General features: G+C 52.5%; 2 protein-coding genes across 2 annotated transcripts in view; both read left to right on the plus strand.

The window, feature by feature from the left end:
- Positions 1 to 5: 5 nt before the first annotated feature.
- ACRBP (acrosin binding protein) lies at positions 6 to 10,359 on the plus strand (the record flags this gene model as incomplete). The annotated part of the gene is made up of 10 exons (XM_006170847.3): positions 6 to 18; positions 273 to 491; positions 661 to 755; positions 1,346 to 1,463; positions 3,743 to 4,160; positions 4,622 to 4,754; positions 8,307 to 8,492; positions 8,578 to 8,745; positions 9,624 to 9,707; positions 10,028 to 10,359. Coding segments are annotated over 10 exons (1,557 nt in total), but the record flags the coding sequence as incomplete, so codon positions are not given.
- A 1,945-nt stretch (positions 10,360 to 12,304) lies between these two features.
- The window catches only part of LPAR5 (lysophosphatidic acid receptor 5), a 27,425-nt gene continuing 13,650 nt past the window's right edge, over positions 12,305 to 26,079 (plus strand). Inside the window, exon 1 of the mRNA XM_014585120.2 lies at positions 12,305 to 12,451. The gene's annotated coding sequence lies outside the window, so the exon portion shown is untranslated. The remainder of the gene's footprint in view (positions 12,452 to 26,079) is intronic.

Here is a 26,079-nt window from a genome sequence, read left to right on the forward strand (position 1 = left end):
TTCTCTCACTCCTGAAGGGTGAGTGCGGCCGATAGACCCGCCGGCTCAGCCCCAGGCCCTCCGCCCTCCGCTCCCCAAACGCTGTCTCCTGCGCCCCTCGCTCCTGGCATCCTCCCGCCAGCCCGCAGGGGTCAGACCTGGCCTCTGGCCCTCGCCGCTCACGACCCCCCAGTTCCTAATCTGCCTGGGTCCCACTCCTCGGACTGGGGCTGCCCGCGGTCACGACAGGCTGGGATTGGGTCCATCTGTCGGTCTGTCCCCTTGCTCCGCAGTGCTGCTCCTGCCACTGGCACCTGCCCCAGCCCAGGACCCGACTTTGGCCTTCACCCCAGGCAGCCCCCTCTCCCCCACCGAGTATGAACGGTTTTTCGCGCTGCTGACCCCCACCTGGAAGGCAGAGACCACCTGCCGTCTCCGCGCCACCCACGGCTGCCGCAACCCCACGCTCGTCCAGCTGGACCAGTACGAAAACCACGGCTTGGTGCCCGACGGTGAGGGCCAGACTCGGGGAGACCGAGGCGCTCTGGCAGAAGCCCTGAGCTCCCGCTCCCGTGAGAGGGAGATGGCCAGGCTGCACCGTTCGGGCTGCTCCCACACCCGGAGGGTCTCTGCCCCAGGAGGTGCCCCTGTGTCCGACTTGGCCACCCCTGCCCTTTCCAGGCGCTGTCTGCTCCGACCTTCCTTATGCCTCCTGGTTTGAGTCCTTCTGCCAGTTCACTCAGTACCGCTGCTCCAATCACGTCTACTACGCCAAGGTGAGGGGGACAAAGGCTGGGTCTGGTCGGCCGAGGGACAGATGTGGCACTGGAGAATCTAGGAAGGGTTCCAGGATGCCGCCCTGGTGGATCCTCCCTCTCTCCCTGCCATTTGCCAGTTATTCACCGAAATGATACCTGAATAGTCTCAGGTGGGGCATTCAGGCTGCCTGGACGATCCTGGTCCCCAGAGAAGTAGAGAAGAGAGATGGGGAGAGGCCACGACCAGCCCCTCCGGCTTTTCGGGGGTCAGTGGTTGCATTCAAGTCAACTGTGGAAGAGTGCAGGCAGGAGGGTGGCCCAGACGCACGTGAGTGTGTCAGGGCGCCCTCCACTGGCGACATGCTCTTCTCCCCCGCCGCCTTCTCTGTCTTCTGTGCTAGCCACCCCTGATCATGTGGTAGCTGCTGGATGGAGAGGAGCAGCCCCAAGTCCAATGGGGCTTTATCTTCCAGAGGGAGCCTTTCTCGGGCCCCTGGGTCCCTACCAGGGAACTAAGGCAAACAGGACGTCCGGGAAGGGGCCGAGGAAGCAGCTGAACAGCAGACCGCCTTCAGGAGAGGCCTTCCCACTGTCCTTCTCTCCCTCAGCGAGTACGGTGCTCCCAGCCAGTCTCCATCCTCTCACCCAACTCTCTCAAGGAGGTAGACTCTTCAGCGGAGGCCCTGCCCACGGCGATGACCTCCCCAGGGTCATCCCACGTCACAGGTGAGACCTCCCGCACCACGTCATGGGCAGAGCTCAGCGGTCAAGCACTGTGGCCGGGGAACGGGGAGAATGTTGAGCGGGGTACCTGAGGGAGGAGGTGCCCTTGTGAACCCCACGTAGGGCTCTCCTGTCCCGCATATCTCCTGCCGTTTCAGTCCACTCTGAATCCAGCTTTTCTAGCCCCGAAGACATTTCTGTATTGGAAACTCTCTGGGACTTTTGTTTATTTCTTCCGTGCGCAAGACAGACAGACACAGAGAGAGAGAGACAGCATCCCCAGCAGGATCATGACCCACCCCCAGCCCAGCCCACCCTGGATCGCGGGCGTGCATGTACCCAGGAGGTTTCTGGAAATGAACTGGGAACTTTCCTATGTGGGCCTGCCTGGCAGAATCTCATGTTTTATTGTGCTACTACTGTCCTGCCTCTCCTCTGGGGCTTTTATAAGCTACAGCTTCACTTTGAAAAGGATTAGTGGGGCCGGCAGCTGGTGAGGTGGTTAAGGTGCTGGACTCCCATGTGGCTGACCATGGTTCAAGTCCTGGACCTGGCAGCTTGCTTTCTCACTTTCCCTCTCTCTCTGTGTTTCTCTCTGGTCAAATTAAATAATTTCACTTTTAAAAAAAGGATTAGTTGCAGGACCAGCAGATGGCATAATGATTACGTCGCTGAACTCTCATGTACTTGACCGTAGTTCAAGTCCCAGACCCAGTGGCTTGAAACTTACACCAGGCGCATGTGCATGCCTGCCCAAAATCCCAAGAGGAGAGTGGAGGAGGAGGGATTGTGGTGTGGCCATCCCCCCTGGGAGGTGATTTCTCTCTGTCTCTCTAGCAAGCACACACACCCTATAACAACAACAAAAAAAGGATTCATTGCTACATACTCAGAATTCTTGGTGTTTTCCAAGAAAAAGGAACACAAGGTGGTGTTCCAGGTGGGAGTTAGAGAAGGGAAGCATTTATGAGGGAGGTGGGGAGGTGACACATACTCCCAACATCACAACCGCCATGGTATTAATCTTTTTAAAAAGATTTATTTCATTGTATTAATTATTATTACTTATTTTTAATTTGCAGAGAAAGGGAAAGTGAGGACGCAAATTGCCATGTCTGGGACTTGAACCGTGGTCAGCCATGTGGGAGTCCAACACCTTAACCACCACGCCACCTGCTGGCCCTAGCGATCTTTTATTTTAACATCGATACTCTTTTCTGTGTTTTTATATTTAACTGTGTGTATAAGTACGATTTGGTCTTTTTTTTTTAAGGTTTTTGCCATAGGGTAGATGCATTTGCCGGAGAGAGACAGACAGTGAGAGGGAAAGTGAGAAAGTGCCCTCAGGGGGGTTGGTCGTGCTGCAGTCTCTTCCCCATACTCCTCCTGGGATTTGGGGCACGCATGCACACATGCCTGGCATGATTTTCAAGCTGCCAGATCCGGTACTCAAACTGTGGTCTGCCACCTGGGAGTCCAGCACCTTAACCATGATGCCCCCCACTGGCCCCCTGGTCTGCTTTTTCATTTAATTTAATTTAATTTTAATTTTTCAGAATTATTTTATTTAACTTTATTTATTTATTTAAATTTGACCAGAGAGGGACAGAGTGAGAGAGAGAAAGTGAGAAAGCAAGCCGCCAGGTCCAGGACTCAAACCATGATTGGCCATGAGAGAGTCCAGCGCCCTTAACCACTATGCTACCTGCTGGCCTCCTTTAATTTCTGCCAGAGGGCACACACTCACCAAAGAATGACAGAGAGAGAGCAGACCCCAGTGTGGCATGGTCACAGTGCAGTCCCTTCTCTGTTTCTCCACCCTGTCAGGATTTGGGGTACACATGCACATGTGCTCAGTGAGGTTTTCCAGCCATGGGGTCAGGGTTCAAACCATGCAGTCAGCCATGTGGGATCCAGCTCTCTTAACCCCTAGGCTGTGGGGTTGGCCCAATTTGGTCTGCTTTCCTCCACTTGTGTATTTACGTGTATGTTCCTGTGTACAAAAGACGACCAGGGGTGCCAGCAGATGGTGTGGTTAAAGGCACTGGGCTTCTACATGGCCGACTGCAGTTCGAGTCCCAGACCTGGTGGCTTGTTTTTTCCCTTTCCCTTCCTCTCTCTCTCTTTGTCTGGTCAAATTAAAAATAATAACAAATGGAAATAAATAAATAAGCAAGGAAACAAACAAATACTTCTTTTTTAAAAAACTAGATGACCAGGAGCCAGGAGCTTGACTATCTCTGTTCCCCCTCTTTGTTGATCCCTCCCAAATCCTGCTTCAGCCACAGAACGGCAGGTCGTCCAGCCCTGGCCTGAGCGGCTGAGCAACAACGTGGAGGAGCTCCTACAATCCTCCTTGTCCTTGGGAGGTCAGGAGCAAACACCGGAACACAGGCAGGAGCAGACCCAGCACAAGCTGGGGCAAGAAGAACGGGAGGAGCAAGAAGAGGAAGCAAAGCAGGAAGAAGGACAGGGCGCAGGGGAAGGGTTGGAGGGGATGTCCGGGCTGCAGGCAGACTCCGAGACCAGGTTGCAGTCTGAATCTTTATCTTCCAATCCTTCCTCCTTCACGCCGCGGGTCCGAGAAGTAGAGTCTACTCCTTTGATGATGGAGAACATCCAGGAGCTCATCCAATCAGCTCAGGAAATGGGTGACGCGGATGACGAGGATGACGACGAGAATAGTGGCAAGAGTATCAGGTACAGAAGTCCGGGCCCCCTCATCGCCCTCTCCCTGCTGCTTTCTTTGGGAATGAGAAGCCCACTCTCCCACCTTCAGCCTCCAGACCCACGCAGACCTGCTTGGGCTTTGGGCACAGCTAGCAACCACCTGCCCCACCTGTTCTGTGCCCGTGGTTGGCTTACGCACGTTCTCTGCTTGTTCTCTGGTGGAAAGAGCCCTGGACCTGGGGCCATCTGGCGTGGGTTCTGGCCTTGTCCCTGGCTTTGATGAGCTTTGCCACCTTGACTTACTTCTCATTTCTGGACCTCACTTCCTCATTTGTGAAAGGAGACGGCTGGTCCCAAGGCCTCTAAGGCCCCATGTTCAGCACGCAGCATGTGTGTGACCAAGGCAAGCTGCGAAGCAGAGGGGAGGAGAGTAGATGTGGCTTTCTGCTCCTGCTCGGGCCGTCCCCAGCAGCCAGCACGGTCCTGTTCAGTCTCTTACAGACGCCCACCAAGGACGCCATGCTGGTGCTGTGCTACTCACTCGTGGGGAGCACCTGTATCTTTACCCCCACCATCAAAGCCTGGAAGTACATGGAGAACGTGATCCGTGGTTTTGGGAACTTGGTATGCCCGCCGTGCTGCTGAGTGGACACGCACTAGGCCGTGGGAGTGTGGGGTGGGCAGGGAGCACTGGAGGCTTAGTGGGAGAGAGTCTTTCCAGGTGGAACTCCCTTTCTTTGGAAAGGCATCTCCAGCCCTCCTTGTAGGAGGAAGGTTCAAGACCTTGTCTGGACTCCAGTCCAGTTTGGGATCGATTCTTCAGCTCTCTGAGTTCTTAGGCTTTGTGTCACCTCTTGATCCAGTTCACCTTGGAGGCAGTTCCCCTTTTTCCAAAGGGTTCATAGAACCCATCTCAGAGAATCCATAAAGAGATTCAGTCTCAGTGTGTCCTCAACACTCAGCAAGTCTATGTCCAGGGAAATACACTTTAGCGTTCAAATCATGGAATTTAACGAATGGATGTTGAGCGCTAAGATGCCCTCCGTTCAGCTCTGTGTTCAGAAAACACTGACTGGGCACCCATCCACTATTTGGGTATTTGAGATGCCTCTCACCAACCCTCTCACCTCCAGGAGTCTGGTGAGGGAGAGAGGTGAGGAGACAGGCAAGACAGTAGGATGGGTCCGTGCTGCAAGAGGGACAAGGACAAAGCAGGACAGGGCTTCCTGCTTGGGAGGATCAGAGAATAAAATTTTTTGCTCAAGGGTGCATGTGCTCACAGGAGAGACAAAAAAAAAAAAAAAAAGAAAGAAAGAAATCACCCCCCTAGGTGATGGCCATGCCAGGATCCCTTCTCCTCTATTCCCCTCTTGGGATTTTGGGCACACACGCACACACACCTGGTGTGATTTTCAAGTTGCCAAGCCTAGCACCTTAACCTCCATGCCACTGGCTGTGCCAGAGCTGATCTTTAAACTGAAATAGAATGATAAAAAAAGTTAACCAGTCAAAAGAAGGGATCTGGGGCCAGGAGGTGGTATGGTGGTGAAGATGCTGAACTCCCACGTGGCTGGCTGTAGTTCAAGTCGTGGACCTGCTGGCTTGCTTTCTCTACATCTGTCTCTGTCTGGTACACAAACATCCCCAATAGCAAATTTAAAAGTAATAACAACAATAAATAAAATTAAATAGATCTTAAAAAAAAAAAAAGGCAGAAGCCATTATATATGTGTGTATATATATGTATAAAAACAGAGGCTGGCAGGTGGCATGGTGGTTGAGGTGCTAGACACGTGGCTGACCACGGTTCAAGTCCTAAACCTGGCGGCTTGCTTTCTCACTTTCCCTTTCTCTCTCTCTCTGGTCAAATTAAAAATAATAATAAATAAATCTAAAACTAAAAACAACAACAACAACAAAAAAGGGCAAGGGCCTGCTAGTAGTTTCCTGATAAAGGGAATAGTGTGTGTGGAGGCTGTGAGGCGGTTAGCAATGTAAGTTTCAGGAGGCACTGAGAGTGAGCATCTGTTTCTGCTCTCCAGGGGCCGAGGGCTCCTGAGGGAGACCAAGGGAGAGACAGTGCTGTTACAGAGGAGTGCGGGCGGCCGTAGACAGAAGCATTGGAAGTGTGAGAATTTAGGAGTCACGTAGAGACTAGCTGGTTTTGTGACTTGGATAAGAGAGCAGTAGGGCTCATTTTACCTAGCGTGGAGATGCAGGAGATGGAGTGAGGGTCACAATGGGAAAAAATCTTGAAAGGCAGTCATTTTTTTTAAGAGTTATTTTATTTAACTTTATTATTATTATTATTTTGAGAGGCTTTTGCTATAGGGTGCGTGTGCTCGCCAGACAGACAGAGAGAGGCATAGAGACAGAAAGTGAGAAATCACCCCCCAGGGGGGATGGCCACGCCGCAATCCCTTCTCCTCCATTCTCCTCTTGGGATCTTGGGCACGCACGCACATGCACCCGGCATGAGTTTTAAGCCACTGGGTCCGGGACGCGAACCGTGGTCGACTACATGGGAGTCCAGCAACATAGCCATTACGCTAACTGCTGGTCCCAAACTTTATTATTTATTTCAAGTCCTGGACATGGTGGCTTGCTTTCTCACTTTCCTTCTCTCTCTCTCTCGGTCAAATTAAAAAATAGTAATAATAAATTAAATACATACTTAGGTTTTTGCCTTAGGGTACGTGAACTTGCAAGAGAGAAAGACAGTGAGAGGAAAGTGAGAAATCACCCCCTGGGGAGGACGGTCCTCCATTCTCCTCCTGGGATCTTGGACAAATGGACCTGGGATGAGTTTCGAGCCACTGAGTCCAGGACTCAAACCATGGTCAGACATGTGAGAGTCCAGCAGTGTAACTGCTATGCCATCTACTGGTCCAATAAGTAATTATTTTTATTTTAAAAATTTATTTTTTATTTAACTTTATTTATTTATTTTAATTTGACCAGAGAGGGACAGAGAGAGAGAGAGAGAAAGTGATAAAGCAAGCCACCAGGTCTAGGACTCGAACTGCAGTTGGCCGTGTGGAAGTCCAGATCCCTTAACTTCCACGCTATCTGCTAGTCCCTCAATAAATAATTCTTTTTTTTTGGGGGGGGTTTACTATAGGGCATATATGCTCACCAGAAAGAGAGAGATAGAAAGACAGAAAGCGAGAAATCACCCACCCCCCGGGGGGATGGCCATGCTGCAGTCCCTTCTCCTCCACTCTCCATTTGGGATCTTGGGCACGCATGTACATGTGCCCCGCGTGAGTTAAAGCTACTGTGTCCAGCACTCGAACCGCGGTCGACTACATGGGAGTCCGGCAACATAGCCATTACGCCAACTGCTGGTCCCAAATAATTCTTTAAAAAGAGAGCGAGGTCAGTCATGTCCTGTGACTGATTGTACTGATGGGCGAGGAAGGAGGATGGGATTGGCTGAAGACGCTGCTTAGCAAGGCCTTCTGATGGTGGATGGGGCTGAGGAAGCTCGGTCAGGGCGGGGTGCAACTAGGAACTGGGTGACTCCATCCTGAAGAGTATCTTCCAAGAATGTGGAGGTTTCCAAGTTAGGCAGTTGGGTAAGCTTAGGTTTCAGAGTTAGAAGGACCTGGACCCATGTCCCGACGCCAGTCTGGTAGTCACGTGGTATTGAGCGACCTGCCCAGCCTCACTGAACCTGTGGAGGGATAGTATTAGTAACTATGCTATTTTAGGGTGCTTGTGAAGCCCGAACCGGAGGAGAGCATTTATAGCCACAGTGCCAGCAGTGTCACCTCTTTATAAATATTGGCATTATGAGCAAGGCTAGAGAATAGATGCAAGCGCTATTCGGATAAGCCATCAGGGGTGGTTACAGGTCACCCAGTAGCACCTCTGGCAGGCACTTTGCCGTGAGCATTTGGAGTTCAAGAAAGAGATCGGAGCTGGCGACGCATGTTTGGGTGTCACCTGCAGGTAGATAAGGACTCCAGGAAGGTGGTGAAGAAACTCAGAGCTGGGGCCAGGTCCCTCAGGACTCCTTGGGGAGGGGCAGGAGAAAAGCCATAGCCTCTTGCAGAAGAACCTTAATACAAAGACATCCTGCAGAGGGGGCGCCCAGAGGGGCTGAGGTGTGGAAGCTGGCAGGCTGCTCCCCCACCACCTAAGCCTCAGTCCCTTCCCCTACCCCCGCCCCAGGTGTGTGACAGCCTTGGGCGGCGACACTTAGAGTCCTGTGCCTACTGCGCCTTCTGCTCCCTGAAGCTGGAGCAGTGCTTCAGGGATAACACCCTCAAGCGGCAGCGTTGTGACAACTCCCACAAGACACCCTTCGTCAGCCCCTTGCTCAAAAAGCAGTTACAGTCACAGTCTGTGGGCACCAAGGTACCTCGTGGGCAGCCCACCTGCCGGCGGGGGGGGAGGCCTCCAGGGGAGCAGGGCTACACCTCCCCCACCCCCTGTGCCACAGATAGCCGAGGTGGAGCCGGGGCACTATTACGGGATGGATCTGTTCGGTGGGCTCAGCATGGACTCCTGGTGTGCTCGGCTCGCCACAAAGGGCTGTGAAGACAGTCGAGTCTCCAACTGGCTGCAGACTGAGTTTCTGAGCTTCCAGGATGGAGATGACCCCACGAAGGTCAGAGCCTTTCCTTGAGCTCAGGCTCACCCTGGCCCTCAGCCGGCTTCCTTCCCATCACCTGCTCCAGTAGCAGGGAGTGTGCAGGGTGTGGGAGGGGACTTGGGCCCCTGGCTTCTGAGACCCATCCTCACCGAACCTCCTGCCTCCCCCCAGCAGACCACTGCACCCTGCACCCCTCCCCACATAGAGCAGGATTGCATCTGGCAAAGGAGGGGTGACCCTGGGAGGCAGGAGATGGAGGTCTGGGCCCCGGGCTGGCACTTTCTTAATGAATGGCTTTGGTCAAGTCACTTCCCATTGGCCAGGTGTGGGGGAGGTGCGACCCTGCACGCTGCACTTCCCTGCGGCATCGCCAGCTCCTTCCCCAGCCCGGTGCACACCGGCACCTGCTTTGGAAACCCCTAGAGTTCCCTCTGCCCCAGCCACTTCCCCTGTTTCCAGAGTCAAGCCCCTCCTTTCCAGGGCCAGTTCAGAAAGGGCTGGTAGCTGAGCTGAGGGCCCCTGCCCGCTCTGGTCCCCAGGCCCCAAGATGAGGAATGGGTCTTGGAGATCATCTTGGCTGCCCAGAGGCCAGGGCCAAAGAGGGAAGCGGTTGGCCCACTGTCCACTAGAGATCTCCCTCCACTTCTCTTGTATCACCAGAAGGATCCCCACGTTTGACATGAATTGGCTCCTTTCTTGTCTGGCCCCTGAACCCCCACACCTGTCCCCACAGGCTGATCATGAGGGCACCCTCCTCTCACTCTCCGACTCCTGGCTTCTGCCCGGCAACCGTGAGTCTGCCCCTGCCTGTTCTGCTATTCCGTGTACTCTGGAGGGCCGGCCTGTTGGGAGGCCTCTAACACCCCCTCCTCTGGCTGTGGCTTCTGGCTTAGATCTGCGACACGGACTACATCCAGTACCCCAACTACTGTTCCTTCAAAAGCCAGCAGTGCATGATGAGGAACCGGAACCACAAGGTGAGCCCCAGTGTCCTGAGCCCCCCACTGTGAGTGGCTGTGAGGCAGAGCGCAGCCTCCCCAGCTCCTCCGCCCTCCAGGCCCTCCTGGCCAGAGGTAGGAGGTGAGAACCCCCAGCTGGCTGAGGACTGGAGGCTAAGGTCTCAGGGACAAGTCACTGCCCCTCCACCCTCGGCCTCATTTCTGAAGGAAGGGGGTTGGCTACTTAGAGTCCCCCCCATCTTTCCAAACCCGTGGCCAAGTTTCTTTTCCCCTACTGCCCCATGCCCATGGCTGGCCCCGGCCAGCCTCTAGCGTGTCCCCACTAAATCCCCACGCAGGTGTCCCGCATGAGGTGCCTGAGCAACGAGACCTACAATGTGCTGAGCTTAGACAAGAGCGAGGACGTGGTGCTTCGGTGGAGCCAGGAGTTCAACGCCTTGACCTTAGGCCAGTTAGGATAAGCCGGGGCTGTCCACTGCGACCCCACCCCAGCTCGACCTTTCCACATTCAGCTTTGCTTTTAGACCCATCTATCAGTTTGCTTCCAGGCTGCCCCCCAGGGGTCTCTAACCTGGGCCCTCTCACGCATCCTTGGGCTGGGCAGCCCTCCCGGAGAGGCTCGTAATGGGAACTGCCCTGCCTCAGAGGGCACCTGTAATAAAACATTTATCCTCAGCCGTGTGGCCTGCTTGGTCATGATCCCCACCCTGGCACTGCCGCCCTGCCCCGTGCGCTCCACCCACAACCACTGGTTTCATGGCTGCGCCTGTAGGTGAGCACCTTGTGGGACGGGTGCTCAGTGCAGCGACCCTCTGCCAGGAGCAGCACTGGGCTGAGAAGTGAGGGAGGTCCCCTGAGAAGGCCTGGGTACGGGCATTACCTGGGCCATGAGGCGGGTGTGTCTGTTTCCGAAGCTCCAGTCCCCAACCCCGATCTCAGACATGGGCAAGATGACCTCTAGGGAAAAGGCAAGGGCCAGCCAGATCACTCTCGGGGGCGGGAGGGAACCGATCCCAGAGGTGAGCTAGACTGGCCCTTTATTAGGAGGGAAGTGACCAGCAACGGCAGCCTGGAGCTCAGGAAACCTTGCATGTGGCGTGCCAGGCGGTCTGCAGGTGGAGGTGGGACAGCAGTACCGGCCTTTAGTAACGGGAACGCTCCCTAAGTATGTCTATGGGACACACTGTAGACTCTCTCCCCTTCTGTAGGATCACGGTAATTAACATGATTAAAAAAACATACTCAGCAGCCAGTAGGTGGCATGGTGATTGGGGTGGTGGACTCCTACACGGCCAACCGTGGTTTGAGTCCCGGACCTGGTGGCTTGCTTTCTCATTTTCTCCCTCCCTCTCTCTGATGACTACAACAAGTTAAAAAAAAAAAAAAGTAATAATAATCAAAATAATTTTTTTATTCTTTTTTTTTTCCTTAAAAAAACCTTGGTGCCAGCAGTTAGCATGTAGTTACAGCTCTGGACTCCCATATGGCCAGTCACCTGGCGGCTTGAAACTCACACCGGGCACGTGCGCGTGTGTGCCCCAAATCCCAGTAGGACAATAGAGGAGAAGGGACTGTGGCATGCCATCCGCCCTGGGAGTGATTTCTCACTTCCCCTCTCTGTCTCTCTGGCGAGCTCATGCACTCTACGGCAGAAACTTGGGGGACAGGACTAGCATAGCGCACCACGCCTGTACCCTTTGCCTGGCTTCAGTGAGCACTGACCTTTTGACCTGCCACCCCAGACTTGAACTTGGTTTTGTTCACTGAGCATGTAAAACATGCCCAGCCTAGGATGAGCAGATGGCATAATGGTCAAATCACTGGACTCCCACATGGCCGTAGTTCGAGTCTCAGACCTGGAGGCTTGAAGCTCACGCCGGGCTCGTGTATGTGCGTGTGTGCTCAAGATCCTTAGAGGAGAATGGGGGAGAAGGGATTGCAACATGGCCAACCCCCTCCCGGAAGGGGCTGTTTTCTTGCTTTCTGTCTCTGGTGAGCACACACGTCCTATAGCAAAAATCTCTCCAAAAAAGAAAAAAACGTGCCCAGCCCTGTGCTCAACCCCAGGGTACTGACACAGAGACAAGGGGCTGTCACCTGAGCCCCCACCCTCCCAGCTGGCAGCCGAGGCTAAGCAGACATCAGCAAAGAGGATCCGTGTAGCCTGGTGCTGCAGGGGTGGAGGGGTGCATGTGGGGGCAGGGAAGGGGCCGGCACACGAGGGCCTGGGCAGGGTGAGGTGCAAAGCCTCTGTGGCTTGGGCTTAACCACCTGGCAGACCCAAGAGGAAGGGAGTCCCAGGGGAACCAGTGAGCGCAGCTGGAGGCTGGCCGGTTAGTCATCTGGCATCAGCGGTGGGTGTGCCCATAAGTTCCGGAAACTGTGGGGAGTGTGACACTGGATGGGGGAGTTACTCGTCAGCAGGAGTTGGGGAGTGTTACCTGGATGTTGGGGTCTTCCGGCAAGTTGGGCAAGTTGTCGGGGCCTCTGAGGGCAAGGCCTCCTCCCACCTCTCTGCTTGGCCCCTGCTTGGCAGGGGCTGGGCCAGTACAAGGAGCTGTTGGGATGTGCTGAGGTCGGCCAGGTGGGTGTGTCCCCACCCGCCACAGGAGTACAAGGAGCTGGAGGGATGTGCTGAGGCCGGCCAGGTGGGTGTGTCCCCACCCGCCACAGGAGCAGGTCCTACGAGCTGGGCCCAGCCCAGAGCAGACAGCGGAAGCCAGCTCGAGGCAGAGGCAGCGGCAGAGCTACAGGGAGCACAGGTACGGGGGTGTCTTCGAGAGGGACTGAGCTGCACAGGAGGCACAAGGACCAGCACCCCTCCTGTACAGGCTGGGGGTGGCCAGGGATGGATATGAGGGTGGGCCAGGGCCCTTGGAAAACTTGTTGTTGTTGTTTAGAGGTTTTTGCTATAGAGTGCGTGTGCTTGCCAAAAAGGCAGAGGGAGGGAGACAGAAAGCGAGAAATCACCACCAGGGGGGATGGCCACGCCGCAATCCCTTCTCCTCCATTCTCTCAGGATCTTGGGCACGCACGCACACGCGCCCAGCGTGAGTTTAAGCCACCAGGTCCGGGACATGAACCACAGTCGACCACGTGGGAGTCCAGCGACATAGCCATTACGCCAACTGCCAGTCCCCCTTGGAAAACTTTTTGAACAGAGTTAAAAGCTATAAGGGGCTGTGAAGCAGAGGGACCTCTCCCACGGAGACTGCTGAGGCAGCCGGCGTGCCGCGGTGCTGCAGTGCTCCTCAAGTCATGAAGCCCCACTCCAGACAGCTCAGAGAGGCTATGCCTGCCCCACACTCTGCTGGTCCCCACTGGCATGTCGAACCCTGGCTCCCCACAGAAGGCCCTCTGGGGACTGTTTTTAGCCTTCCCCCATGCCCAGGTAGACTTTCACCCCAGCCCACTGGCCTTCCAGGCCAGGCCCTCTGCTAGGTAACAGCTCATCTGATGAATCAGCTAGTGGGTTCACTGGCACGGATGGGTCCTCGTTATCCCTCCCAGTGAAGCAAGGTATGTGTGTGTGTGTGTGTGTGTGTGTGTGTGTTTTAAGAATTATTTTATTGGGGCCGGCAGGTGATGTGGTGGTTGAGGTGCTAGACTCCCACATGGTCGACCATGGATTAAGTTCAAGACCTAGTGGCTTGCTTTCTCACTTTCCCTCTCTCTTACTCTCTCTGTCCTTCTCTGGTCAAATTAAGATAAATAAATAAATTAAACGATTCTTTAAAAAAAAAAAGAATTATTTTATTGGGGCTGGCAGCTGGTGTGGTGGTTGAGGTGCTGGACTCCCACATGGCCAACCACAGTTCGAATCCTGGACCTGGCGGCTTGCTTTCTCATTTTACTTTTCTCTTTCTCCCTGTCTCTTTCTGGTCAAATAAAAAAATAATAACAAGTGGAATTAAATAAATAAATATATATTTAAAAAATTATTTTATTTAACTTTATTTTATTTTGACTAGAAAGCAAGAGAAAGAGATGGAATGTGACAAAGCAAGCTGCCAGGCCCAGGACTCGAACTGTGGCCGTCCATGTGAAAGTCCAGCGCCCTTAACCACCATGCCACTTGCTGACCACTCGACCACAGCGATCTTACAGGGCACGCTTAGTTTTTAATCTCCCATTTAATTTTATTTATTCATTCATTCATTTATTCTTAATTTGGCAGAGACAGAGAGAGAGAAGAAGTGAGAAAGCAAACCATCAGGTCCAGGACTCAAACAGTGGTCAACCATGTGGGAGTGTCCAGCACCTTAACCACCACGCCACCTGCTGGTCCTCCGCAAGGTGTGTTTTAACGGGGTCTTCTGGAAATACTGCCTCAACCCAAAAGATTCGTCTGAATACAGAGATTAGACTCGCTCTTCTGTAATGTCTCCACAGCTGGAATGTGGCTCATCAGCAGCATGAAGAGGAAATTAAGAAGTCCCCAGATGGGGAAGTGGGGGGTAGAGGGCTTTATGATACCTCCGTGTCACATCAGTGAGGGACGACGCCTCTACCTCTGTCCCTCTGGGTCCTCCGCCAGATTGTATCTCCAGAACTCCTCCTCTTAGGGGAGCTAATGTTGTAGGCTGAACGAAGGGGAGATAGAAACCTACTCCTGTGAGTAGGCCTCTCCCCTGGCTACCAGAGACCCTAGAACCCACTCCATCTGTGTTCAATGCCTTCGACTCTCCCACCCGTGTATACCACCTGCACAGAGACCTTTTGTGCCCAGGGGCATTAAAAATGTCAGCAGCCAGCATGTGGCACTGACCTGAAGGCTGAGGCGCTAGATCCCACGTGGCTCACTGTGGAGTTGGAGTACGGGATCTGGCATCCTGAAAATTAGGCCCGGTGCATGAAAATCAGGTGTGTGAGCCCAAAACCCTAAAAAGGGAATGGAAGGGAAGGGATTGCAGCGTGGCCATCCTCCCAGGATGGTAATTCTCCCTTTCCCTCTCTCTCTCTCTCTCTCTTTCTCTCTCTTTATAACTCTGGCGAATGCACTTATCCTACAGCAAAAAATAAAAATAAAATAATTTCCAAAGTCACACTATCAAAATAAAGGAGAGGCCAGCCTGTGGTTAAGGTGGCTGGGTCCCACATGGCCGACTACAGAGCTGGACCCAGTGGCTTGGGAAACATACCAAAATCCCAAGAGCAGAATGGAGGAGAAGGGATTGTGGTGTGGCCATGCCCACTCCAAGAGGTGCTTTCTCGCTTTCCCTCTCTCCCTTTCTGGCTCTCCCCAGTGAACACACACACCCTGTAGCAAATTACGAAAATGAAAACAGAGGAGGAGGCAGCAGAGGGGTGAGGGCTGAAGCCAGTGGTGTGTACTAAGGTCAGAGGAGGTCAGAGTGGCCAGGACTCCAGGTCTCCACAGGACCAAGAGCCGCTGGGCCTGAAGGCGGACCGCGTGCTGGCGGGCTGCCCGGCCAGTCTCAGGGACTTCTCCTGGATGGGACGTTATTTCTGCTTTTCCAGCACTTGAGAGCAGGTGGAGGGGGATGTGCAGGAGGTGAGGTGTCCACACAGCGGGGGATCCTCCACCCAGCAGTGGCTGCCTTTGCTTTCTGCCTCTTCCCAGAAAATGTTGGAAAGAATGAGGTCAGAGTACCTGGGGAGCGAGAAGACACGGCTGAGGATGATGTTTGGAAAGGCAGGAAGATGGGACCAGCGAGTGGTGTGGTGGTTAAGGCGCTGGACACTCCCGCATGGCCGATCATGGTTTGAGGCCCGAACCTGGTGGCTTGCTTTCTCACTTCCCCTGACCCCTGCCTCTGTGTCTCTCTCTAGTCAAATTAAAATGAATGAATGGATAAATAAAATTAAATAAAATAATCCTTTAAAAAGAAAGAAAGAAAGAAAGGCAGGAATAGACAGCCTCAGTGGGAGGAGGGTCGAGAGCTGGAGCAGGAATTTTGGCTGGGTGAGCTGGGCGGGCCTGGATCCTGAGGGGGGAGGATGGTGACAAGACAAGGCACCCAGGGCCTGCAGAGGAAGTGCCTCTCTTTGGGAAGAATGTGGCCTCTGGGACAGAAGGAGGCCTCCCCACGCACTTCACCTGTGACCTCACGCTGTGTGCACACCACAGACCTCTCCATCTCAGCCCTGCCCCCCAGCCCCAGGATAAGCCCGTGAGTGGATTCATCGTGCCCTCCGACAGAGCTTTTTACAAAGCCTTTAGACTGCGTTAAGCTGCTGGAGGCTCAGCGCAGCGGGGACCCATCTGGGGAGCCCGGATACCTGGATATTAAGGGTCTTTGTAACGAAGCCTGTCCTTGAGGCTGGACTGAGCCCTCCCACATGGCCGCAGCTCAGAAGCCCAGAAAGTAGGCTTAGCTGACTTAGCTAATGGGTTAAAGCCTACAGCAGAGGGTTATTTCCTGTCGGGGCTGAAACACCGACCACAAGAATCCCAAGTGAGGATGGGGAGATGAGAGTCCTTCTTTGCAAACTTCTGACCCAGAGTCCGAATCAGGGGCAGAGAAAAAAGAAGGGTGTGGATTACTGAAAGGAGGACTGCGAAGAAGCGAGAGTGCGGGGCGCGGGGTGCGTGTGTGGGGCGGGCGGGGGGCGAACACGGAGAGCGGCCAGCATTCTCTCCTGCTTCCTGCCCCATCGTTGTCTCGAATAGTTCTTTCTCCTTCGCGCTCCCCAACCGCCGCCTCTGCACCGCTGCCCGGCAGCTGGCCACCCTCCAGAGCGCAGATACGCGAGGGCAGGGTGTGAGGAAGGGGGTGCGGAGTGCGGGAATGCTCATGATCTGGCCGCCTGCTCGCTTTACCCTCTGGTTCCCACTTCCTGCCTGGGGCAGAAAATAGCCCTGCCTCTCTGACTTATCTCAACAGAGAGCAGTACCCAGCCCAGCTCAGAGGGCAAGGGGGCAGGTCCCACAGGCCCTGAGGAGGTAAAGAACCTGCCCCGGCCGCAAATGGGGGTGGAGGGCGGGGGCTGAAGGACAGACGACGCAGGAAGGCGGCTGCACGTGCTCCTGTGTGAGTGGGGTGCGGTGGGTGCGGTGTGACCATGGTCCCTGGGTGCCTCCCAGTGAGCGAGGGCTGCTTTCCCCGCAGAGCCTCCGGCTGAGATCTGCTGTGCACATCTGCGTATGTCAAGGAGCCGCCTGATTCTGTCTGTCTGTCTGTGCAGGGATGTCGTCCTAAGGCCGGGATTGTCTTCTCTTCCCGTTCTGGCCCAACTGTCTGTGCACCTGTTTGTACAGGTCGGGGGTGTGTATGCACCGGTGCGTGTGCTACTAGGGACCGTGCGTGTGCGCACAGCGGTATGCTTACGTTGCCACAGTTGTGAGTCGATGTTGTTGAGCATGTGGGGCCTCCGTGTCCCTCCTTCCTGGTGAGATGAAGCCGCGGTGTTCCTTTCTGAGGCAGCTGCTAGTTCTTTGATTCTTGCGTTTCTTTCACAACCTGACCTCTTTCTTTCTTTCTTTTTTAAAGTTACTGCATGTGCTCACAGGAGAGAGACAGAGAGTGAAAGAGAAAAAGTCACCCCCCCAGAAGGGATGGCCATGTGCCCTCTCTTCCTCCAGTTTCCTCTCGGGATTTTGGGCACACGTGCAACCTGACCTTTTCTGCAAAGCAGGATTGGGAGAGAGGGTCTGGGCGCCCCTCCCCCACACCCAGATCCCTCCTTCCATTTCCTGTTTGCCTCCTTTTGGCAGTCCTCCACCCCCTCCTTTGCCATCTGGCCTGGCACGGTGCCCACTCAGCTCCACTCACAGGGAGCCCCTGGGCTCAGGGAAGCTGGAGATGGAGTGTAGGGGACCAGGGCAGGGGCCTGGCAGCTCTCCATGCTCAGTGAGGCTGTTCTGAGCGACTGTCACAAAGAGGTGGCTTTTGTTTTTAATTTCATTTTCTTTTATACATAGAGGTGGCTTTTTGACAGCACCACCGTAAACTCAGGGACGTCTCCCATTTGGGAAAGATGAAAGCATCGCTTTAACTCCTTCCTCCTCCTTCACTGGAAGATTCCTAAGAGTACCGTGAAGTAGCAGCTCAATGAACACACTTTGGTCTGCTTGGTTCCTTTTGAACAGAAAGACAGGATTCTTGGGAAATAATCCACTCATTCGCTCATTCAGTGTCTCGTATGTTCTTCCTCACCCTGAGAGCCCCTGGTTCCTCGAGTAATGGTTACACGTGGTGAAGTGTTGCTGGAATTGTAGTGTAAGCTGCTGCTCAAATCATCCCAGGAGCTGGCAGACTGGCCTTGTGAGGGGCATGGTCTAAGTGAGTTATCCACCTGGGCAGGATCATCAGGAGCGTGACAAGAAGCGGTGATGGCACAGGAGTGACATAGAAGCTGTTATTACAGGATTAGAGTGGGCCAGCATGTGGGTGCGAGTGCAAGACAAGGATTCCCTGCCAGACTGCAGAGTGTCTCCCAGGGCAGTAAGTGGAGAGATCAAATGTGAGTGTCTGCAGGGCGTGGTCCCCACCAAAGGCCTTGCCATTCTAATTGAGGAAACGAAACAAACACTGTAAAGCTACCGAGGGGTTGAGAGCAACAAAGCGTTTAAGTACGTAGGGAATTGTAGGAGGTACGTGTGTGTGTGTGTGTGTGTGTGTGTGTGTGTGTATGTGTATGTCTGTGTGTGTGTTCAAGAATGACGAGTTTGATTCTGGTGTTCAAAATGGGAGAAAGAAGGATGTGGATTATTAAAAAGTATGTATTTCAATTGAACAAAAGAGGAAGTTGCATAACCTATGGATGGGCACAGATTTTCTCAGGGCAGCTCTGAAAGACCAGCTGCCCTCTCCCGCACTCCTCCACACACACACAGCCAGCCATGCCCCACTCTGGTTGGAGACAGAATGAGACCGACTGTACTTTGAAGCCAGGAGGGCCTGGCTTTACTGCTCATTGAAGAGCTCTTGAGCTTCTGTTTCCTTCTCTACAAAAATGAGGGCAGAGAGACCAGCAGATGGGTTAATGGTTATGTTGTGGACTCCACGTAGTCGACCGTGGTTTGAGTCCCAGACCCAGAGGCTTATAATTCATGCGGGTGCACGTGCGTACATGTCTGAAATCCCAGAAGAAGAATGGAGGAGAAGGGATTGCGGCGTGGCCACCCCCCCTGGGGGGAGATGGCCAAACACACTCACCCGATAGCAAAAATTTCTCTCTAAAAAAAAAAAAAAACCCTGGTATATGGTGACAGATCAGTAAGTGATGGTATTTATTTTATTTTATCATTATTATTATTTTAAAATTTTCTTTAGAGCACACTTGCTCATCAGAGAGAGAAGGAAAGTGAGAAAGCAAGCTGCCAGGCCAGAGACTCGAACAGTTGTCGACCTGTGGTTGACCATGTGTGAGTCCAGCACCCTAACCCCCACACAGACTGCTGGCCCTGATAGCTATTGTTTTTCACACAGCATTTACTGAGGTCAGGGCAGGGACACAAAGATGAATAAGCCCCAGTCCGCAGCCCCTCCCGCCAGGAGCTCACAGTCCAATGGGAGGGGCAGACTAGGAACAGCCAGTTACCATACACCCGGGGCCAGCCAGGTCAGCCTGACACTGCCCTGCAAGCACAAGTGAGGGCCCAGGCCAGCCTAACACTGCCCTGTAAGCACAAGTGAGGGACCACATCTACCTGGGAGGAAGGGTGGGTCAGGAAAGGCTTCACGGCCTCCTGATAAATGACTGGGTTGGTCAGGTGGAGCAGGATGTTCCAGATCGAAGGAACAACATGTGCAAAGGTGCAATCCTGAAAACACGCAAAATCGGTCTGGTGTGGCCGGAGCCAAGTGGCACAGGGGAGTGTGTATCGTAAATGAGCGTGTATCATAGTGAGTGTGTATCGTGTGTATTGTGAGTGTGTATCGTGAGTCTGTATCATGTGTATAGTGAATGAGTGTGTATCATAAGTGGGTGTGTGTTGGGAGTGTGTATCGTGAGTGGGTGTATGCCATGAGTGGGTATCGCGTGTGTTGTGAGTGTGTATAGTGAATGAGTGTGTATCCTGAATGTATATAGTGAACGAGTGTGTGTCATGAATGAGTATGTATCGTGAGTGTGTATCATGAATGTGTATAGTGAATGAGTGTGTATAGTGAATGAATGTGTATCATAAGAGTGTGTACCATGTGTATCATGAATGAGTGTGCACCATAAGAGTGTATCGTGAATAAGTGTGTATCGTGGGTGGGTGTGTATCGTGAGTGTATCGTGAGTGTGTATTGTAAATGAGTGTGTATAGGAAATGAGTGTGTATCATAAGTGTGTATCATGAATGAGTGTGCACCATAAGAGTGTATCGTGAATGAGTGTGCATTGTGTGTATCATGAATGAGTGTGTATCGTGTGTGTCATGAATGAGTGTGCATCATGAGTGTATCGTGAATGAGTGTGTATCGTGAGTGGGTGTGTATCATGAGTGTGTGTCGTGTGTATAGTGAATGAGTGTGTGTCATGAGTATGTATAGTGAATGAGTGTGTCATGAGTGTGTGTTGTGAGTGTGTATCGTGTGTATAGTGAATGAGTGTGTGTCGTGTGTATAGTGAATGAGTGAGTGTGTGTCATGAGTGTGTTGTGAGTGTGTATCGTGTGTATAATGGATGAGTGTGTGTCGTGAGTGTGTATAGTGAATGAGTGTGTCGTGTGTCGTGTGTATCGTGTGTATAATGAATGAGTGTGTGTCGTGAGTGTGTATAGTGAATGAGTGTGTGTCATGAGTGTGTGTTGTGTGTGTCGTGTGTATAGTGAATGAGTGTGTGTCGTGAGTGTGTATAGTGAATGAGTGTGTATTGTGAATGAACATGTATCGTGACTGTGTCGTGAATGAGTGTGTACCATAAGTGAGCACTGGCTTTTCGGCATGTGTGAGTCCTGGGAGGTATTTTGGTTGTCGAAACTGGTATCTTGCAGAGGAGATGTTTCTTTAAACTGTTCTATGCCCTTTTTTAAAAGAGGTTTTTGCCCTAGGGCCATGTGCTTGCCTGAGAGACAGAGACAGTGAGAGGAAAAGTGAGAAATCCTCCGGGTGGATGGCCACGCCACAATCCCTTCTCCATTCTCCTCCCAGGATCTTGGACACACCTACACATGTGCTTGGAGTGATTGTCAAGCCGTCGGGTCCAGCACTTGAACTGCGATGGACAATGTGAGAGCCCAGTGATGTAACCACTATGCCACCTGCCGGCCCCTATTTCCTTTTTAAGTTTACCTTAGGGTGCATGTGCTCCAGAGAGAGGGAAAGCGAGAAAGCAGAGTGCAGGCCGTCAGGTCTGGGACGCGAACTGCGGCTGGCCATGTGGGAGCTCAGTGCCTCAGCCACCATGCCATCTGCTGCCCCCGTGTGCCTTTTTTGTTTTGTTTTTTAAACTTTGTAGAGGGCATGTGTGCTTGCTAGAAAAAAAGGGAAAAGTGAGAAAGCACCCCCCCAGGGGGGGATGGCCGCACCCCACAATCCCTTCTCCTCCATTCTTCTCTTGGGATTTTGAACACACACACACACACATGCCGAGTGTGTTTTTCTTTTCTTCTTCTTTTTTTTTTTTCAAAGAATTATTTTATTTAACTTTACCTATATTTGACTAGAGAGGGACAGAGCAAGAGAGAGAGAGAGAGGGAAAGTGAGAAAGCAGGCCGCCAGGTCCAGGACTTGAACCACAGTCGGCCATGAGGGAGTCCAGTGCCCTTAACCACCATGCCACCTCCCGGCCCCTGTGCCTACTGTTTTTCAAGCTGCTGGGTCTGGAACTTGAGCCACACAGTTAGTCTTAACCACCCACCTTGCCACCAGCTGGCCCCCCCAGCATACTTCTCAAGCCGCTAGGCCAGGAATCCCACTTGGCCATGTGGGATCTGGCTTCTTCCACATACTGCTTAGTACTAGGCTGTGGAGCCAGCTCCATGCAAGAATTTAAATAGTTCCTTTGGAAAGGAATAAGCTCCATGTCTTGGGGAACTGCTGAGTCTCAGACAACTTTTCTCCCTAAAACGAGAGTTGGCACCCACACTCAGAGCAGCATTCTTCACAGTAGCCGAAAGGCGGAAACAACCCACTGTTCACTGAAAGATGAATGGGACCAGCAGGTGGTGTGGAAGTTGAGATGCTAGATCCCGCACGGCCAGCTGTGCAGGTGAAGGCCCAGACCCAGTGGCTTGAAAATCACACCGGCACATGAGCGTACCTGCCCAAAGTCCCAAGAGGAGACTGAGGAGCAATTTGTCACTCTCTCTCGCGCGCTCTCTCGCTCTCACTGCCTCTGGCGAGCACATGCGCCCCCATAGCAAAACTAGAAGAAAGGTGAATGGCTAAGCAAACTGTGTACACAAACAAGGGACTAAATGATTCAGTCATGGAAAACGATGAAATCCTGTTATGTGCTACAGCATAAATGGACCTTGGAAACATTACGCTAAGAGAAATAAGTCAGATGGAGAAGGATAAATATTGCACAGTTCCACTTAGATAGGGTTCCTGGAATAGTAGACCCCAGAGACAGAAAGTAGACTGGGGATTCCCAGGGGCTGGGGAGGCCAGTGGGATGGGTAGTGTTGCTCAATGGGTAGTGTTGTTGGCGGTGATTAGATAAAGTTCTATTTCTGGAAGCAGGTGATGGTGGTTATGCAACACTATGAATGTACTTACTAACATAGAACCATGTAAAGAAGGTACACGTTTTGGGACCAGCAGAAGATGTAATGGTTACGTCACTGGACTCTCATGTAGTCAACCTCAGTTCGAGTACCAGATCTGGTGGCTTGTGCATGCATGCCCAAAATCTTGAGAGGAGAATGGAGAAGGGATTGCGGTGTGGCCATCCTCCTGGGGGTGTGATTTCTCACCTTCTGTCTCTTCGTGTCTGTCTCTCTGACGAGTGCACACGCCCTATAGCAAAAATCTCTCTAAATTGAAACAACCAAAAAAAGATATGTTTGGGGCCAGTAGGTGACATGAGGGTTAAGGGGCTGGATTCTCACATAGCCAACCATAATTTCAGTCCTGGACCCAGCAGCTTGGAAAATCACCCCAGCCGCATGTGTGTGCATTTCTAAAATCCCAAGAGGAGAGTGAAGGAGAAGGGATTGTGGCGTGGCTATCCCCACTGGGGGGAGATTTCTCACTTTCCTCTCTGGTGAGTGCATTTACCCTATGGTAAAAACCTAAAATATTATTCAATTATTTTTAAAAAGGTACATTTTGGGGCGAGCAGATGGTGTAATGGTTATGGTGCTGGACTCTCATGTAGCCTACTATACAGTTCAAGTCCTGGACCTGGTGACTTAAAACTCACACCGGACGCAGGCGCATGCGTGCCCAAAATCCCAAGAGGAGAATGGAGGAGAAGGGACTGCAGCATGGCCATCCTCCCTGAGGGAGATTTCTCACTTTCTGTCTCTCTGTCTCTCTAGTGAGTGTATGTGCCCTATAGCAAAAATCTCTCTCTCAAAAAAAAAGGTAAATTTTAAGTTGTGTATCTCTCTCTCTCTCTCTTTTTAAAATATATATATGATCAGTTATTTAATTAGGTTCTTGGCAAAAAACTTAGAACACCAATCTGTGAGGATAAACTCCATTTGTAAGGGCAAACATGGATCGCAGGGAGCCCTGGAGCTGAGCAAAAGCTTTGATTTTTGGTAAAATTTGCGAGTCCACAGCTTTCTGATCAACCTTGCGCTGCTCTGAAATCTCGTATTTCTCCTTCTCTGTGTCGAAGATCTCACCTTCCTGGTGTCTGGGCTTCCACAGTTTCTTTTTCTTGAAGTAAGCATCAGTAAAGTGCTTTGAGATTTTTACTTTGCTAACATCAATTTTCGTGGAGGTGCCAATGACGAATTTCTGGTGTGTTCTATGCAGTGGAACTCGACTGAGAACCAGCGGTCCAGTTCCAAGTAGCAGCCACTGCTCAGCTGCTTCAGGAAAACCACTCTCTTGCCTGTGTGGCGTCCAGTGAGGATGATCAGAACAGTCCCAGGAGTGATGCTGGCTCACAGCTTTCTCACATGCTGACTGAAGGGATTTTGCCGTGGCTCAACAGCTTTCGAGGCACATCTTCAGTAGGATAATACCTAGGCATTTTGCACAGTTTAACCACCGGGTACCACCATTCTCGTCCCCACCAACTGGTTTTGTGACAGTCACAAGAACCTTCTCCTTTTTCTTTTCGATCCTGGATTCAGTGGCCGAGTATTTCCTCCTGTACGCGGCCTTCCTGGAATACCTGGCAGACCGGGAGTATCTGCCGATGCCCGGGACTAGGACCAAGTTTCCGCTGTAATGGGGCTTCCCCTTCTCGGGCTTTTTAGCCTTGGGGTCCCCCTTTTTTTTTTTTTTTTTGGAGAGGTTTTTGCTATAGGGCACATGCACTCGCCAGACAGAGAGAGACAGAGAGACAGAAAGCGAGAAATCACCCCCCAGGAGAGATGGCCATGCAGCAATCCCTTCTCCTCCATTCTCCTCTTGGGATCTTGGGCACGCACGCACACGTGCCCAGCATGAGTTTAAGCCACCGGGTCCGGGCCGCGAACCACAATTGACTACATGGGAGTCCAGCGACATAGCCATTACGCTAACTGCTGGTCCCGGGGTCACCCTTTTTAACCTCGCCACTGGCATCGGCCTTCTTGGCTTCAGGTTTCTCCTTAGTACCCTGCTCCACTGATCTTTCACTGCCATGTTGTAGGGTGGGAAGGAGCAAGCTGTGTATCTCTTACCACACACAGCAGACGGCATCCGGGGTTCTGATGGAGGAGCAGCTTCTGTGGCCTGATACTGGAAGTGGGAGCCCCCGACCGCGTCCTGTCTGCTGGCTCTCTGGCTCTTGGCCACCCTCTGTGGGTCTGCCCACTTCTGCCTGGGCAGCTCCTGGGTCTACTCTCAGGAGCCTCGTCAGCATAGCTCTTGGTCGCCTCGTCTCTGCCCTTCCTGGGCATAGTCCCCGTGTGAGTCCTCACTGCCAAGACACCGTCTTCCCCGACCGTAGAACCCCACCTGAGAGGCTCCCTAGCCAGACCCTCTAGGGGAGCACCTGGAAAAGCTCACGCCACACGGCTGGCTCCCCTCGCCTGATAAGATTGTGCCGCCATGCTTCCTCTCGTGGCTCTGCCCAAGGCTGGTGTGCAAAAAAGCTTACATTTTATTCCCATTTTACAGATGAAGAAACTGAGGCTTAGGCAAACAATCAAGCCGAACCCTGGCATTCTGGCCACAAACCCAGCCCACCCACGGGCGGGGGCAGATGAGATGAGCGGGGCTCCCTTCTGAACTGTACTCAGGAGTTTGGACTTTATGCCTCAGACACCGGCGCCAGCCTAGCACCTGGTCCAGGGGAGGCGCTCCTAGTACTCACCAGCTGACATCCTGCCATTTACTGACGTGTCACTGTCTGTCCCCACCAACGGTATGTGAACCAGATGGGGGCAAGGCCTTCACGTTAGCCACTGCTCTGCACATGCCGGGCCCCTCTCAAGGCCCAGTAACCATTTGTGAGAGGAGGCGGGAGCAGGAGGTAGAGAAGGAATCGATCGTAAGAGATAATAACAGCAGTCTAAGCATTTTCCCTGCGTCATTTTATTTCATCTCCAAACAACCTCATAAAATAAGAGTTCCTCTTTTTTTTTTTTTTCTTTTCCCCAGGTAAGGAAAATGAAATTTAGAGAGAAACTTTTCTAAGGTCACACAGTTAGGCAAGTTGGCAAAGCCAGGATTTAAATTTAAATTCTGGGGCCAGCAGGTGGCTTGGTAGTTAAGGTGCTGGACTCCTACATGGCCGACTGTGGTTCAAGTCCTCAGCCTGGCGACCTGTTTTCTCACTTTCCCTCTCTCTCTTTATCTCTCTGGTCAAATTGAAAAAATAATAAATAAAGTTGAACAGATAATTCTTTAAAAAATTAATTTACAGGGCCAGCAGTTAGCATAATGGCTATGTCGCTGAACTCCCATGTAGTTGACCACGGTTCGAGTCCTGGACCCGGTGGCTTAAACTCACGCCAGGTGCGTGTGCGTGCGTGCCCAAGATCCCGAGAGAACGGAGGAGAAGGGATTGCATTGTGGCCATCCCCCTGGGGGGTGAGTTCTTGCTTTCTATCTCTCTGTTTCTCTCTGTCTTTCTGGCAAGCACACGTGCCCTATAGCAAAAACCTCTCAAAAAAATTCATTTAAATTCTGGTAATTTAGCACTGTGCTAAGTAAATAATACAGTTCTGCTCTAGGGCTTATGCTGGCCCAATGGAGGGTGGAGAAAAGACTGGGGTGGGGGAACCAGCAGTTAGCATAATGGCTATGTCGCTGAACTCCCACGTAGTCAACCGCGGTTCGCGTCTCGGACCCGGTGGCTTAAATCTCACGCCGGGTGCGTGTACGTGCGTGCCCAAGATCCTGAGAGGAGAATGGAGGAGAAGGGATTGCGGCGTGACCAT

Source organism: Tupaia chinensis, unplaced genomic scaffold, assembly GCF_000334495.1.
Source record: "Tupaia chinensis unplaced genomic scaffold, TupChi_1.0 Scaffold149011_1, whole genome shotgun sequence".
Lineage (NCBI taxonomy): Eukaryota > Metazoa > Chordata > Mammalia > Scandentia > Tupaiidae > Tupaia > Tupaia belangeri.